Genomic DNA, 18460 nt, shown 5'->3' with positions numbered 1-18460 from the left:
GCGGGCTATAAAGAGCGTGAGCGCACGCGGAAGCCAACTCCCGGACTCTCTTAAAGGTACAGAGTCGATTTGTTTCTACCACACTGCTGGATTTTTCAATGGCGCTCTTGTCCGGCTGTTTTTAAAAGTATTTTTTCCCCAATCTGGTACAATGGACACATTTTTTTAAACCTTATACTTTCTTCATCATAGATTGGCTACTGAACAAGAATTTTTTTTGATAAGCTAGTCGGTGAACTGGGCCTGAAAAACTGAGTTGCTCAAGGTTTATGGGGTTATCGAATTTTGAAATTTGATTAGACAAATTATGTTCTGAAGTTAATTTTAAATAAAATAGACTGGCCTGGATGAAACGGCAATTAGTTTGGAAATAATGTTGACTGATCAGCACTATAATGCGAAAATACTGAGAAATTTTACAGTGTCCCAAAATCAGACACCCCAAAGCCAATTCCATGTAACGCTAGCGGCAGAGGGAACCCGTATTGAGCTGATTTTATTTCATTAAATCACTGTTAATCCATTAGCGATTTGGATACTTGCAAATGTGTGGCGTTCCATACATGGCAGGTTCCTGCCTTGTGTCCGATGCCCCTGCCTGGACTCCTGCGAGGCTAAACTGAATCGAGAATAATGAGGAGAGCGGTTCGCTAGACATCGTAGGGCTTACTTACACAGACACCCACACACTGTCTTGCCGCACAAATTATGAGATGCAAAGGAGCACAATACTTAAACGTGTAACGTGCAGAGAGGGGGGCCCGTCCTGATTTCAGAGTACTGAAGCGTTGTTTAGGCAGCATCGCTGTCCTACCGTCTCATTCTATGGCTGAGACAGATTAAGAGTTAAATGTTGACATTAAGTATGAATTAAATGTTGACTTTACTGTGGTATTTTAAGGGGGCTTGAATAGATAGATAGATCTTTATTGTAGAAGACTTGCAATGAAGACATGAAATATTTAAATATTAATCACATGGTGTTCAATATATACAGTACACCGACATATATGCATAAGTAATAATAAAAAGAAAAGAGCGTGATACGCACATGTTGATCATTTACATGTCAATTAAAAAATATTTACATTCAGATTAAGAGCAAAATATTTTGCAGGTTTTACTTATTTGATATATCATTAAATGGTTAAACGACTTATTCAGTCAATGGGTTTCATGTAGCGCCTTTAATATTAACTACAAGATCACACGAACCCGGCGATATTAAAGCGCTCCTGCGCATGAAGTACATATTACTCAGTCGTATTTTGCGGCCCTGTAGTCTACGCCACCCCTAAAAAGGGTAATTAAAACATGACGGTCTGCAATTGAGGAATGTGTCCCAATGTCAGAGCAGTTTTTACAGCCACCAGAGGAAGTCTGTAGTAGTAAACGTTCACGGGCTACAGCCCACATTGAAAGGCGCCCCCGAACTGTTTCTCTTCTCCTTAATGCTGACCTGCAATTAAACGTACGCGGCAAAGGCAAGTTCCCACCACTTTCTTCAGTCATAATAAGACATCTTAAGTGCTCTGAACGTTGAATTCCGAGTAAATCAACCAACCAATAAACCATTTTTCCACCATCTCAATACCAACTGAAAAATAAAAAGAAAACCTATTGCTTTAATAAATATTATTCGGCGATCCTTGTCATACACCGAGTTCTATATTTAAAGCATGCTTTAGCTCCAGAATCCAATAAAGGAGTATTAATTGGTTTCAACGAAGCATGGAAGTAGTTTTTCCATTGTTTTTTAATTAACAGAATGCACGTAACAAGGAAATTATAAGACTGACGGTAGTACAGCGTTTCCAGTGATTATACAAGATTTTATATAGTCGGACTGTGAGTAAATAAAATGTTTGGTCATTGATGTACGCACTTAAAAATGCAAGTGGTTCTTCAGAGTGACGACATTATGGAATTAATTTTGGTTCCCAAAAGAACGATCAACATGAAGGTTCCAGAAAGAACCTTCATTTAATTAGATCAATAACAGGTTCCATAAACAACCATGAACAGATGATAACATATTCGTGAAATAATAGCGGACTCCTGATATGAAAAGGTATCTTGCTGCATCCAAGTTCATATGCAAAGAGCTCTCCCCAGACTGTATGTTTTTCTCAATTAACGAGGACCCATACAACCCAGTAAACGGCCATTATTTTTTAAAAGTGTAGTTTGGATTACACAGATGCTACAAAAATAAATAATGCTATGGATTTCATCAATAGAACGCTGTGCACTCTGCAAAAGTAATTGAAACTATGCGACTGTGCTCTGTCCTCCATGGAAACTAAAGGCACCAAAAGTCTGCCCGGACACCGCGCAAAAGTAGACTTCATTAGTGGTCCCGACCACAGCTACAAAATGGCCTTATTTCGTGAAAACCTTATAAAATAACCGAGAAATTATTGTTTCTTTTAACTGTTAACATATTAGTGTATATACACATAACAAATGGCTATCGGAATTTTCATATTGTAAACTAACTGATCAATTGTAATTGTTTTCTGGGAATTTAAGCTGTAGGTGATGTTTTAAGTGCCGCAGAAAATTAATTTAAAATGGTCACTTGAATAGAAAAGCTTGAAAGTTGTTAATGTTTCCGTATATTTCACAGTTTCCGTTAATAAGATTGTACATATCATATATTTAATGTCTTTTTTAAAATAAAAATGAACTGTCTACCACTGCAGAAATGAATAATCTGTGCCTTCCTTCTGTGCTGTTGGCCCAATGTTCGAGACTGTGAGCATGTGCGCCCCGTTCAGGGTGGACTCCTGCCTTACGGTCAGTGTTGCCGAGATAGGCTCCACATCATTTAAAGCCAAGAACTGAAAATAAAAAATTGAACGTGAAAATAGATAAGTGAGGTGCATGGGTTTCGCTGTACTCGTAACAATTTCACATTATAAAATCAGTTCTTCATGCCACATACTTCATAGGGCAGGCCGACACTTGACAATATAAACACGACTCACTAAAACAGCTGAATATGTAGCTATGTTGAAAACATATCCTAAATGGGTCCAAAAGTGAATATTATTTTAGGTGGGTATCAACAAACGAATCCTGGATTTTTTAATTGGTGTATTTGTGATGTAAACTATTAAAACGCCGAATGTCGTTGCATAAATACACAGCTAGCTAAAGTAATTTCGTCGCTGCGACACCACATTGATTTTGGAGTCAGAGCTGTAAATTGCACAGAATATATTGAAACATTGCTAGCAGTTTACACATTTACATATTCCTTACTGATTATAATCAGTGCATATTTTTTGCAGTAGTGTAAAATAATACAACTTTTATTTGTTTCGTGTCACATTATGTAAGGAAATGCAAGGTTATTGGGATAAATACTAGATATCGTATATAAAATACAATTGTAGGAATAAAGCATTATGCATCTTTTTGCACTTGAGGGCGGCCTTTTTCCATCTGCATTTATATGGTGCTAAACATCTATCTATCTATCTATCTATCTATCTATCTATCTATCTATCTATCTATCTATCTATCTATCGTAAAGAGCAAACAAAGGCTAAGCCATTGTTCCTTAACTCTGCGGATTTATTTTAGGACTACTGCAATGCACATACATTATTTAAGTGCCCTTAATACTTCGCCACCTAGTTTACATTTCCTCTTGCCTTCCACAACTCAGACTGTCCTCTCGCATTTTCGGTTTCTCTGTCGGGACGCGATCTCTTTCTCTCGCTTTGACTCCTTTGTATTTTGCTTATTGGGGGCGCAGCTCACGGCGGTGCCTGTGTCGGACCATTTCCTGCTCATTGTCACCTCGCTGGTCCGTTAAGGCGAATTCTCACAGAGAGTTAGGGCAATAAACACCGGCTCATCTCCCAACCTTGGCAATCAGTCCGAATAAACAACAATCCCATTCACTTGCCGGCTCGCTCGAACTTAAACTCAAGTAACGAATTATTTAAGTTGTAAAATAAAGGATCAGATGTAGACCAAGATCATTAGAGTCATTTTAAAACGGGGAAAATCTGCAATTATTTAATATTTATATCCACGTTTGCATCTGGTGCTCATCCAAACGTTGGACTCCATCAATTCAAGATTAAACATATCTGAAAATGTTTGAATGGATTGAAGAAATCAGTGCTCCTTGATTGTGTGTTATGGCAATAAATAACAGAAATGGTACACACCATTTGTAGCACACATTATGGGCATTGCTTTTTCTCTTAAGTTAAAATATAGCAGTTTTACTTTTTTAACTGAAATAGTTTAAAATTAGTGCTTATCCACACATCAAATGACATAGTTGAAGTCCCGCTTCGAATGATATCGAAACTGGACATTTGGACATTTATGGTTATAATTCTTAGTGTGTAATGTCAGATGCAGCTGTCGCGGAAATGCCCCTTAAAGGTTGAGAACACTTTGCCTGTCTTTCCTTGTTTGCAAAAGATGTGGGTTTCATCAGCCTCACCAAGCCAGTGCTCCAGAAATGATTAAACGGCTCAAAAATGCACGGATAGACAATAAATGGGAGCAAAACGTTTATAATATTAATCTACATGATGTTAGGAAAATCCTGATCTGATTCTAAAATATTAATTTTCCATTCTATATTGTGTTCATGCAGGGTTGTATATTCCTGCTTTGCTGAAGGGATGGGAGGATGAAGGCAATATTCAAATTAAATAAAGTTAACGCCATAGTTATTCTTAAAGAATCTTTGATACCATTGTTAGACTTACTCTGTATCTGCAAAATATTTATATGAACTGCGTTTTTATAAGTTTCTCGTTGAAATACAAAAAAATCAATAAATGCGGAAAACAGGTAATGGGCTTCAGTATATCCGATAAGCCATTTCCTTATTGAAGCAATGGGCTTTGATATAGGTGTAAACATTTGCAGATTTTCGTAAAAGAGGTCTATTTAAACTTTCTTAGGCAATTAACTTCAGAGGCTTCGCTCCTATCCGACTGAAGTGGCCGCACGTGGCCAATGGCAGGCAGTGTATGGCACATCAAAGGGAACACCATCCAATCGATGCATGTCCAAAATGTTTCGGGACGTCAGTGGGAATTTGGTGAGTATTTATTGGGAGGTTATTTTGTCGCACTGATCGTAGGGAACAACTTCATGTGTTTGAAGTCTACCACTTTTTCTGTCTCTTTGGAATATACGGAACAACACAGGTTTACTGAAGACTTTAACGGGATAAATACAATTTTATTGGTAAAAAAAATCGATCTTCTGATACAATGAGCGGAACTACAACAGAAAATTCCGGCAAAAACCTTCAATACAGGGTTGATCATCTACTGAGTGCGGTGGAGAATGAGCTCCAGGCTGGTAGTGAGAAAGGAGACCCCACGGAACGCGAGCTCAAAGTCAGCTTGGACGAAAGCGAACTGTGGCTTAAGTTTAAGGAGCTTACGAACGAGATGATAGTGACAAAAAACGGCAGGTACGTTCACCTGGACTCTTTTGTGACGCGAAATATTTAACTTTTAACTAAATGAGCGTCAGAAAGGAGGCTTAGCAATTAAAAGCGCTTTGAAAAATAGTCATAGCTTTTAAATCGACATCAAAGGGCTCACAAGATTGCACTGAGGGATGCCATATCTCCAACTAACAAATACGTAGATAATATAAAGTCCGATGTAAATGCAATTTTAAGGTTTATTTCATATTGTTTATTATATTTCAATTCAAAACCAAGTAAATGTTTCTGCAAAAGGTAAAAGATTTATACATAATTACTCGATACTTGCTGGGAGAGGGCAGCTTCCCCGCTACCTTGCCATGGATAAGCGGGTTAAGAAAATGGATGGATGGATTAAGGACTCATTAAGAGAATTAACTTAACATACACTGACTTTATAAGATAGATATATAAGGTAAACAGGTGCCGATGTGCAAACTTTTTATTAACGTATTTGTATTTCTGTTATCATAATTTTAACAGTCTTATTTCTAATGAATATGTTTCATGTGAAGAAGTGACAACAGGCACAGAATATAAAAATATTTCTCCCTCCAATATTTAGGTCAAGAGCCCAGTAAGAGCTATAAAGTCTTTGTCATGTTTTTCGAAGGCTCCTGTCTAAGAACTGATAAAATAATGAATCTCTAACAACAGCATCAACAACAATAATATTAACATGGCTTTTTCAGTATTATTTGTTGAAAAATTCCTATGAGTATCTGAACAGATTTAATTTGAATTAACAGTGAAATACACAGTTCTACGATAATGTCTCTTTACATTTGGAAAAGTATGTTGTCTGTAAAAGTGTTAATGCTTTACAGTTAGATTTTTTTTGTGGTAATTCAATAAATTATTTTGCATTGCCTAAAATTTAGTGAGGAAGGCTGTGAACCAATCTATTTGTCGCTTATATAGTTTACAGGAAGCTGGCATCCCACCCAGGGCCGGTTCCCATTTTGTTTTCGATAGTGTTGCTGGGATGGGCACCAGCTATCCCTCAGTTCTTCACTAGATAACCAGGTTAGAATATGAATGGACAGAATTTGTAGGGATAGTGCAGCTTTCAGTTTTTCAGTTGTAATGCAATGGCTTGTAATTTAACATATGAGCAGGAAAAAGTGATTGTTGGCAGCAACCTCACATTGTGATAAAAATATTGTCATTCTGAGGAAGTAAAACTGATGAGTTATGAAGGGGTCAACCCCTTCTATTTAAATTTCTTATGTTATTCATAATGAGTGGGACACTTACAGAACAGGTAATGAATCCATTATCATTTACTTTAAATACTATTGTTTTATTGTTCTAGACTTCAGCCAGTTTTAAAGTTCTTTATGAGCCTGTTCAGTCATTTTCCAAATTATGACTGTCAAAGCACACTTCCTGCGTGGACACTGTGCATCTCATAATTCTCTGTTCTTCTATGTATTGACTGGAGCTTAAAAAAGACATATTTTCTGAGACCTGTTGTTCTCATGAAAACACAATGAGAAGTCATGTTGTAGTTATTATAATACTTTTCTTTGGGTTTACTGACATTGAGTGGGTTTAGAGTTTGGACACTGGTTCAGTTACACTTTTCTCAAAAATAAGAGTAAATGTTGTAATGTAAAGATTACTCATTTCTTGTCTAACATTTTACTGAAGTAATGTTTGTTTAAGAAAAAAAAGGTGTACCACAACTTCATTGCACAACTGAACTTCAACAGTTTTTAATTAAATTTCTTGGCATTGGGCATTTTTGATGTAAAATGCAGGAGTCATTCCTGACCCAGGATTTCATTAACATTCTGTTCTTCTTCTTATTGGTTTAGGAGGATGTTTCCTGTTCTGAAAGTCAATGTATCTGGCCTAGACCCAAATGCCATGTACTCTTTTCTTCTGGATTTTGTGGCAGCTGATAATCATAGATGGAAGTATGTAAATGGAGAGTGGGTCCCAGGTGGAAAACCAGAGCCGCAGGCCCCCAGTTGTGTCTACATCCACCCAGATTCCCCTAACTTTGGGGCTCATTGGATGAAAGCTCAAGTTTCCTTTAGCAAAGTCAAACTGACTAACAAACTGAATGGAGGTGGACAGGTAAAACAAAATACATTTAAAATAAAATAAAATGTTAAGACACAGTATAATGATTTTTTTCAACTTGCCTGCTGTGTAAGTTAGACATAAAGTCAAGCCTAAAGTATGTTTTGTTTCTCAGCTATTGTTTAAAACTCTGTTCTTATATTTTTGGTGGGGCTTCTTTGGTTTATTCTTCTAAATGGGCTTTAATAAAAATATAACAACACAAGAACATTTTAACTAGATCAGGCAGTTCTGTCCAACATTGCTTATCAATCCATATTTATTACACTACCTGACGACTTATGTCATGTACAGTATCTATGGTTCTCTGTGCCAAGAACACTTATTTAAAAGTAACAAACTTCTTAAGGTTTATGTGAAGTTTACCTGGAACCATCTTCCATCTAAAGCTCTGTGTTCTTGTTGAAGAATTGTTTTAAAAAATTCTCTTCATAATTATGAACACTTCTATTATTTCTCCCCTTAGACTGTTATGTTTAAACTAAAACATTCAACCTTTCCAGTTTTTCCTTATATCTGTACTTGCAGTCCTGGAGTCAATCTAGTCACTCTTCTCTGGACTTCCACTAGCACTGTTATGTGTTTTTGCAATAAGCATATCAAAACTGAATACACATTTTCAGAAGAGGTCTCACAGCTTAAAAGTAACTTCCCTTGATATATACTTAACACAGTGTGTGCTATGTAACGTAATATCCCATTTGTCTTCTTCTAAATAGTGGATGTGGACTGTGTGCTTCTCATAAGGTGTATTTTATTAACTTGTAATACACATGCTGGTTACATCTGTGGATATTGCACACATTTTTTACGTAATTGTGTTCTTGACAGTTTTGTAAATGCTGTTTCTTAATGTTTACAATTAAAAAATCATAGTAAAAAGCTAAATATGTCCACTTCCAGTGAATCTCCTGCTTAATGCCTGAGTGGATTAGAAGTTAGCTACAGTATGCAAAGGTGACACGTGTTTTTTTTTTGCCATTATAGATTATGCTGAATTCCCTGCACAAATATGAACCTAGGATTCATATAGTAAGAGTTGGAGGGCCACAGAGAATGATTACAAGTCATTCTTTTCCAGAAACCCAGTTTATTGCTGTAACGGCCTATCAGAATGAGGAGGTAAGTTTTAAAGGATTCCATTGCAAAATACATGCATGCCTTTTGTTTGCTTTTATAAAATGCAAACCTTAATTATTTTAAGGTCAGAGATTGTAACATTTTTGAAAAAAAACAAACAAAACAAAACAAAAAACTGACTTTTACATTCTATAAAGTCATTATAAGCAGTGTAGAAACCTCAGAACTGCATGTCCACCATCCTTCGGTGTACTTGTTTATATATAAAATTCTACAATTATTAAATTATTATCTATTTTTACAAAGTAAGGACTGTAAATCTGTCCTGGCTGGGATAGTTGGTGGTATCTTCCCATGACAGCATGACAATATTATGGATGGGTGGTGGAGGACTGCCTGCCAGTGCAATATGTTCTCCAAGTGGCAGCACATCTCTGACTTTCATCCATTTTGAGATCTTGCAAGGGTCATGGAAAATAGGTTGCCCTGTTTGGGACCTCCGAGGTACTGGAGGGAGCTCTTGGTGGCGGTTGGGGGGTACATCCCTGTCCTGATCAATATGACCTGGTGATATGCTTCTGGAGGACACTTCTGATGTGCCAGGAGTACACCCAGGTCCAGTTTTGAAAGAAATCTCTTTTTCTTAGTCATGTGAACCGAGGAAGGAGTAGGAAGGACAAAGGCTCATTTGGGTTACAGCAGGAGGAGAAGAGGGGGTGTTAACATACTAACCTACTCGTTTGTATCCTAGTGCAATTTAAGAAGTAAAAGATAACTTTGTTGGATCTGAGGCACTGTCTCATCAGTTGTGTTTGGAGTCAGGGTACAAGAAGCCCATACCATCATAAATATAGAAATAGTAATAATATATATAATAATATATATCCATAAATACATACACAGAGTGAGTCAAAATTAAGTTAACACTAATGGTACTGCAATGTATATACAGTACTTGTATACAATTTTTGTGGATATATGCCACATATGGTACATGTGTTGAACATAATTGCGAACAGGTTAAGACACTCCTGTAAATCATCTTGCACATATGAAGTATGTTTTGTGAATAAATTGTTTCTGCCATTGAAAAGTTAATATAATTTTGACTCACCCTGTATATAATTTATCAGTATTGTCTAACTTTTTCTTTTTTTATTTGCAGATCACAGCTCTTAAAATAAAATATAATCCCTTTGCCAAAGCCTTCCTTGATGCCAAAGAAAGGTAGTTTTCATACAGATTCTACAACATAGTATGATAGAGCATTTTACAATATATTTAATTTCATACAAAACAATAAAAAACATAAAACTAAATTGTTATTATATCCAGTAATGTCACAAATTCCAGAACTCTGCAGCATGTGAACACCTGGATTTTCATTTAAATGTACAGTATTAAACTAATGGCAGTTCACCAGTTTTCAGATTTTCCACTGTTTGTTTAATTAATTATGGGTGTAACACAATAAAGAGGGCAAGAAGAGATGACTAATTGTTTTCCAGATTGGTTTAAACGATAGATTACTTGCAACCTATTGAGGGGGAAAATTGGCACCTTTGGTTGGTCTGGGAGAGGACAACTTTAGGAGACCAAGAACATGTGATGGCTACTTCTGCTTCACTGAAATATAATATTGATATAGACTTGAAAGGGTTTATATCCAGGTTCCACGGTGCTTTATGAAAAAAAAATCACTCTAAAAGATTGTTTGATTACTTCTTTACCCATTTCCATGCCTAATTTGTCTTCTTTACAGAACATGAATTATGTTCCTCCCAAATCTTTATATTTGATCAAATAATGAGATACTCAGAACTATTTTTATATTATAGTGATTAAAGTATAGGAAATGCAAAATCCTATTGTACCCAGTGATATGATAATGTTTGACTGATATAGAATGCAAATTAGGAATTCAAACTTGATTTACAATGCAAAAGCACTGGAATACATTAATATACTGTATAGTATCTATACTGTATAAATGTCTATATGTATGTTTGTATAACATAACATTGTGCTCTCAAACCCAGTTATCCTTATCCTGGCTACATTAGAAACGTGGCAAGAACCAACCCTGAACAGGGTGCCTGTCCACCCCTAGACTCATTCATGCATATGTCAAGTTTGTAAACACCAGAGGCGGCCTTTGGGGGTGGCGACTAGGGCAATCGCCCCAGGCCCTGTGCCTGAGGGGGGCCCTGCAATAGGAGATTCTTTTATCACCATCAGCTCATCATACAAATATGCGGGGAATCTGCAAGACATTCAAATCCGTTATAGACTGAAATACGGTACGTGGTGGATTTCTTCGGAATAAGGCACCATGTTTTTTAACAATAATAAGGCGTACAGCATTAGAGGCGGACAAGCCCGGGAGTGTGGTGGTACGGTATATAGCCTACACTTATGGCTCTCGGCCCCGCATATGACACTCGCCCAAGGCCCCGCGTACTCCTAAGGCTGCCTCTGGTAAACACACGCAAAGAGTTTAAAATAGCTTTTATGTTGTTTAAACAAAAATGAGAATGCAGTTAAATACAAAGATGACTGGAGGAAATCACATATGAACCACATAAAAATCATTAAGGTAAAATTAAATTGTCTGTTTTATCAGTGCAGAAATGCCAGAGTGTACATAATAAATGTGAAATGATTTGGAAATCCCACAAGCTGATGTACTGCATACACCAAAGATTAGGAAGAAAAAAATTACATTCCGTGGCAAGAAAGGGGTAGCTTGGTGTACATGTCCATAAAGAAATTCCAAATATGTACATAGTTCTTTACTTTTTTGGTTTCCAGAGGCTGGGTAATTTAGTAAGGACAAGGAATTAAGTAAAAAGAAAAAGAAACATAGGAATGTTACATTTATACAAGAGATGGGGTAACATTTTATAATTGTTTTGTCTTTTTAATAAAAAGATAAGCGTTCAAGATAACCATTTTCGCATAATTTTTGTTCTCACTAATGTTTTAGTTAGTTTTCATAAAATAACACATGTAGTGGGATATTTTGTTGAAACAGTCATTGAAGTTAAAAACTATTTTTCTTTTGTTAAATATGTGTAAAATTGTCAGCACAGTGTCACAGTGATTCATGTTGCTGCCGTATGACTCAAACATCCTAGGTTTGAATTCTGTCCCCAGTCTCTGTTAGGTTAATCAGCAATTCGAAATAATCGGCCCTGTGATTGACTGGCACAAAGCCCTGACTTAACTCGATTCCACTGGGACATTCTACAGATAGAATGTTATGTTATGCTACCTATTTATATATTATGTGTATACTGGATATTTCCTCAAAAAGGATTGTGATATAGTGCTTATTTTCTGCAGGAGTGATCATAAAGACATCCTTGATGAAGTCAATGATGGACAGCAGTCCAGCTATTCTAACTGTAAGTATTTAATGTTGCGTATAGTGTCGTATAATTCTACATTTTACTAAATGATGTAAAACAATTTCCTAAACCCTAAGCAGCATAAACAGCTTTTGAAATACAATACATGAAAATGAAATGATTGTTGAAAGCAACAGCTAGTTTCTGTCAGTTAATGGGCATACATATGAATGTTTCTTTTATTTTTTTTGTGAGACCAATGAAATGTCTCCACAGAGTGTCTACACTTTTTATTCGTGACAAAGACCATGGATTACAAAAATAATTACTTGACAAAAGATTTACTATATTTAAAAAAAATAATGATGAATTTAGTCCAAAACACATCCCTGGTTTCAAGGTTATGCAGCGATAAACACTGCTGCCTCACAGCATTCTCTTTTTAGGTGATTCTCAGTGTGGAGTTTACATGTTCTCTGCATTTTTTGTGTTTTGTCCAGCTTTATCTCACATATCAAATCTGTGCATGGTAGGTTAATTCAATACAGCCTTGGACTGCTGTTCTGTCCATGTTTGTTTTCTGCCTGTATAGTTTTTAGCTAGGTTTAACATAGGTAATGAACAATGGGTTATGTAGGTTGTATGCTGATTTCTTTCTTTTTTTATTATCTCTTGGCCTGGAACCTGCCTTATGCAGTGATATATTTGTAATTGTACAATCTTTGTCCTACTTACTATCAAAAAGGTAATATTATCAGTTTTTTAAACTGTAACCATAATATGTTTCAGAGAGCAAAGTCAGACTGTAACACATCAGGCAGGCCATGTAGTTTAGTGGCTAAGACATTAAGACTGTAAAGCATACTGAATCTTTGCTCTTTCAAACAAATGACTTGAGTTTGTAATGGTGAACAAATCACATAACCCACCTGCGCTCCAGTTGTGAAAAATATGCATAAACTAACATACAATTGTTGTGTACTTGTAAATTACACTGGTATATTTTTTTCTATAGAAAAGCTGCCTTATGTTCAGGATAAGACCTTATGATCTTGCACTCTCTTCATCCTCATTCAGAGTGTAAAGCATATAAGATGAACAGGCCCACTAATCTCAATGGCTGTTTGGTTAAGTTAACCTACTTCATATAATAAAATTGCACAGCATGTCAGTCACACTCTGTTTCTGTTTACAGTCAATTCTGATATGTTCAATTTGAATAATACTTCAATTTTGGGGCTACACTAAATTAAATGTTCAAACATTATTACAAAAAATAATGAGATTTATGTTTCTACCAACCTATCTTCTCTACTCCAGGAAAGATGACAGAATGCTGTCTTATTCAGAGCCAGCCCCTTCACAAATGTGTATTGAACATATCTGTGAAATGTAGATTATGCCAGGCTAAAGTGCTTGCCAAAAATACATCAACATTCACAGAATTATATTTGTCTTTTTCTCTTCAGTAGGTGGCTGGTTCATTCCTGGCACTGGTGCTCTGTGCCCTCCTACTAATCCTCATACTCAGTTTGGATCTCCTCTCAGCCTCTCCTCCCCACATGGCTGTGACCGATATACAACACTAAGGAATCATCGATCGGCTCCTTATCCAAGCCCCTACACACACCGAAACAACTCACCAAGTAAGTTACACTGGTATACGGCTTCCTTTGGTACCTAACGCAAGAGCTTGGAAAAATACAAGGAATGGCAAACATTCCAGTCCTTAAAACACCACCTCATAGTATCGTAAATCAAACAATGTACATTTTGGAGGATGGTAGAGCCCCACTAACACAGCTGGCCTTAAAGCTATAGAGCACTAATTAAACCAGCTTATTTGTTACATTAAAGCAGATCCCAAGATATTCCATTTTAATTTTATAATCAATAAAAATAATTATAGATCATCCACCATTGATCTGTTAAATTCCCCATTCCACAGAGGCTACCACTAATGAAACACTAGTCAGTACATGTCTTAAGGATTGGAAATGCAGACAATTTTACACCACAGAATTTTCCTTTGATACCATTGACAATGATGTAGGGATTAAACTAAAGTCAATGCTGAATGCAGTTTATACAATTGTGACACCTTAGGCACCTATTAAAGGAGTGCACATGGAGCAGTCAAGTAAAGTGATCAAATGCAGGTGGTATGGTGAACACACTGGTACTAATGTCATTGCACCAAAGCCCAGCAGTAAATTGTTGGAATCACACAATGAGGTAGGCTGCTCTGTTGGATTTTAGCATCATTCTTGAGTTATTGTTGCCAGATTAATTGCCTGCTTTAGTAGGCTGAGTCATGCCACGTTTCCATGTACTATGGCTATTTTGCTGCTAATTAAGCTGATACTAGTGATGAATTAATAATTATATTAGATATATCCCTATTTATTTCTCAAGTGGGAAAAAAATTCTTTTAGCTCATAAGAACATAAGAAATTTGACAAACAAGAGAAACCATTTAGTCCATTAAGCCCATTTGTTTAGATAATATCTAAGCTGTCCAAGTATCTCATCCAGATTCCTCTTAAAGGTTGTAAAGGTTTCTGCTTCACCTACATGTCTTGATAACTTGTTCCAAATCCCACAACTCTTTACACAAAGAAATGCTTTCTGGCTTCAGTTTTAAATACACTTCCCCTTTAATGTCCACTGATTTCCTCAAGTGCTTGATTCACCCTTAAGCTTAAACACTGTTGCTGGATCTACTTTATCAACACCTTTGGGGATTTTAAATACCTGGATTAGGTCCCCATGCTGTCTCCTCTGCTTGAGACTAAGCAGGTTTAATTCTCAGAGTCTGTCAGAATAGGACATGTGTGCTGCTATGTCTTTCTTCTACTGCGGTGATTAGAACTGCACATAATACTCCAGATGTGGTCTTATTAGTGCATTATATAGTTTGGGCATCATGTTCCTTGACTTAGATTCAATAGTTTTTATGATATAACCTAACATTTTATTTGCCATTTTAATTGCTTCTGTGCACTACTTAGTCGATGAAAATGCTGCATCAACATACACCCCTAAATACTTTACAGAGGTTGCTTCCTGTATGGCATTGTCTCCCATTTTGTATTTATAATTTATGTTCCTTTTGTCCATCTGCAGCACTTTGCACTTTTCTACATTAAACTGCATTTTCCAGGTGTTCGCCCAGTTCAGAAGGTAGTCCAGGTCTTTTGCTGCCTCCTCAGTGTCTGCCATCCCTCCAGTTTTAGTCTCATCTGTGAATATGACAAGTGTACTAACTATACCTGAATCAATGTCATTCATTTAGACCAGAAAAAGTAATGGTCCAAGGACAGACCCGAGAGACTCCACTGATGACCTTGCTCCAACATGGTTTTGACCTGAGCTTTCTAATGAAAGTGTTCAGTGTTTTCCTACTTCAGTTGCATGAAATAAATTCTTGTTTGTACATTAAAGTGATAATTTAAAATAAAAGGTACAATACAACATCAGCTTGTTTTACTATCGGTACGTGACAATTGAAGAAAATCCAAACGCGTCATCATAGTACAATTGCTGACATATACCTGTATGAACTGATGAAAGATTAATACAGTTCTGGGCCTACATGTTTGTTCCATTGTGACAACTAGGTATAGAGAATGACTGCCCTTATACAATAGCCATTGTCTATTTTTACCAGCCATCCAAGAAACACAGTTTATCAGCAGACAATGACATGTACCCTGAATTCTCTATATCGCATGACCATTGTACCTCAGGAGCTGCCTTCACCATTAGGTCCATTGCTGATGTGTTTCTTTGTATTTCAGCAGGTTATTCAGATAACTCCACCTGCCTGTCGATGTTGCCAGGCCATGAAAACTGGTCCAGCCTCCAGGTCCCTGCACACAGCAGCATGTTGCCTATCTCCCACAACACTGGTACTTCTACAAACTCCAGGTATGTAGCCTAAGAACTATTCTTATTTTCTCCATTTTCTTCTTTGGTAATTATTATTGTATGCATAAGGTGTCAAAGGATGACATTAAAAGGTGTGTAGCTCTACTTAAGAAGAAATATCATTATGAAAAATAACAAAATAACATCAGCTTAGAAATCCATAGAAATGCAGACCTATTGCTTTACAACTATTGGTTGTGTCACACTGATATATTAGGAAAGACTTAATTTAGTTTTTTATATTATTTGAGAGACTGTGGTACAATAAAGCTAAAAGCAGACAAAAATTTGCAAAGACATAGGAGGCTGAAATATTTATGGGCACCGAATGTCTAAAGGCCACAGGTTCAGTCCTTATTCAATATGCAACACTATGTCAGTCACTTAACCTGCTGGTGCTCTAAATATGAGTATTTGGAAATAAATGTAAGGCAGTGATTTGATAAGATTATTTAAATCAAATCATAACTATCATCATTACTAGCCATTCTCCATGTTTACCCTGGATGGCTGATTGCTCCATAAGTCCTTTTACTCCACTTTCTGCAGTCTTTGGCATCTTCGGAATGAAACCTGTTCTTCTCATGCCACTCATGTTATTTTGAATTAAAGCATCAACAAAATAAATTCTTGCAAATGCACTAATTGATGTGCTTAAGATTTTAACTTGTAATGACCAAAAAGATGTTTTCTTGCTAGAAGCTAATTGGCAGTACTGCCATTCCTTACTGACTGATGCAGGGAAAAACTACATCAAAGCCATGAGTGTATAATTTCAGGATCTCCATACCCTGAGTGGTTACTGAAGAAAAGCGATTCCCTCACAGTCTGTCCCCATAATGTGAGGTGTCTTGGTCATTGTCTAACTGGGTGCATGCTACTGAGATACCCCTTACTCTGACATTATTACCAGCTGCAGTAATTTCTCAGCTCTCCCCTAGTGCTCATCTGAAGCTGGATCACACTTGCTTTTTATATAACCTTGGGCAGTCTGAAGCACTTGGAAGGCATGATGAGTTACCAATTGATATGCTACCACAGAAAAGAACATGGCAACCAGTCCTTCTTGACAGTTGGACCTTTCCTGGAAGGTCTAGTATACTCTCCAGAATGAAGCTTTGTTTATCCCATATGCACAGTACATATATAATTCATGCCTTAAAATATCCTAGCATAACAAAATATATTCTGATGAAGAATGAAATAACCAGATAAGCAGAGTCTATGATATTTGGATGTTGTGTATTCCTTTTAAATAAATATTCTTAAGTCACTCTGCCAAGCTTTCAGTATGTATTTTAATTCAATAGCTCCTTTGGAGAGCAGCAGGTAAACTTATCACATGCTCAAATCCACTCCATCTTTTAGGTAAGGCTGTAAAACCCCTTTGTCGTATAAGAATATAAAACTGTCTATTTTGTATTTATATCATTTCTTTTACAATGAATTACACATTGACTTCTCTGGAAAATAAGCAGTGGCTGCAACTAATCAAAGCAACGGGAATACTGGGTTATATAACATACCTAATGTACAAAGTTCAATTCAATGTTATCCTTAAATTGTAAAACACACTGGCGAGGCCACATACTGTATGGAAGATGGTATGCAGCTTTGATCTCTTCATTAAAACAGATGGAAATGCATTGGCACAGTGTTTAGCACGGCTACCCCACTAAAACATACATTCTGTCATTGTCTTCTCTGGCTAGGAGCTGGCCTTATCTCCAGCATCTACTCCGTGTTTTCAAACATATCTCTAAAGACAGGTCAGTTAGGCTAATTGGCAGTTCTAAATCTGGCCAGTGGTTGTGTGTGTCAGCATGTATGGAGGCAGACTGGTGACTTGTGCAGGATTGTTTCCTACCTTGTGGCCAATGCTGCAGTGATAGGTTTCAGCCATTACAAACATGATCTGAATTAAGTAGTCTTGAAAATGCTATGATATGTTATTACAAAATACATAACAGTGAACATTCAGAGAGACTAGGCAAATTGCAAGACTTCAGGGTATGAACAGTGAGGGAAGATTAAAATAGCTGAATATTTTTAGTTTACGGAAGTGACCAAGGTGTTTCAAGTCTTGTTTACTGTCCAAGGTACTGGACTCTGAGTAACACCTGTGACTGACTAGATGACCCCAAGTAAGTCACTTAATCTATATCTGTTACATAAAAAACACATAGTTAAAGTTAAAATGCATCTGACCGTATAATATATAGGTTAGGAAAGGAGTAACTACAGTGGATGGCAGCTGTTCTTTCAAATCAACTGTTTAGGAGGAGTATGGGGTGTAAGCCACTAGGGGGCGTACTGCCCCCCTAACCCCTGGACACAGACAGGCAGGACCCAGGTTCAGCTCACCACCCTGTTTATTTACAGCTTTGTGCACAAAATACCAACCCCACACCAATATACAGTCCCTTCTTGCCACCAGTCCATCCGCCTCCACTCCTCCTCAGACTTTGTCTCCTTCCTCCCGACTCTGTCCCCTCAATGGAGTGAGGCGGCTCCTCTTATTCAGGTCCCG

At 36.9% G+C, this 18460-nt stretch overlaps 1 protein-coding gene across 4 annotated transcripts in view; it reads left to right on the top strand.

Moving 5' to 3' along the window:
• Window positions 1-18460, top strand: part of tbxtb (T-box transcription factor Tb) — a 32035-nt gene continuing 13575 nt past the window's right edge. Inside the window, exons 1-8 of one of the 4 annotated variants that reach the window (XM_039738608.1) lie at window positions 4989-5080; window positions 5190-5461; window positions 7300-7564; window positions 8558-8692; window positions 9816-9877; window positions 11996-12057; window positions 13470-13646; window positions 15801-15930. In XM_039738608.1, the coding sequence (XP_039594542.1) occupies window positions 5256-5461; window positions 7300-7564; window positions 8558-8692; window positions 9816-9877; window positions 11996-12057; window positions 13470-13646; window positions 15801-15930 (1037 nt within the window). In that variant the 5' untranslated portion in view covers window positions 4989-5080; window positions 5190-5255. Of the gene's footprint in view, window positions 57-4988; window positions 5081-5114; window positions 5462-7299; window positions 7565-8557; window positions 8693-9815; window positions 9878-11995; window positions 12058-13469; window positions 13647-15800; window positions 15931-18460 lie in introns of those variants that run through there. The other 3 variants (XM_039738610.1, XM_039738611.1, XM_039738609.1) reach the window with 3 other exon arrangements.

Source organism: Polypterus senegalus, chromosome 16 (genome assembly GCF_016835505.1).
Source record: "Polypterus senegalus isolate Bchr_013 chromosome 16, ASM1683550v1, whole genome shotgun sequence".
NCBI classification, from domain to species: Eukaryota; Metazoa; Chordata; class Cladistia; order Polypteriformes; family Polypteridae; genus Polypterus; species Polypterus senegalus.
This window is presented reverse-complemented; position numbering and strand designations above follow the sequence as displayed.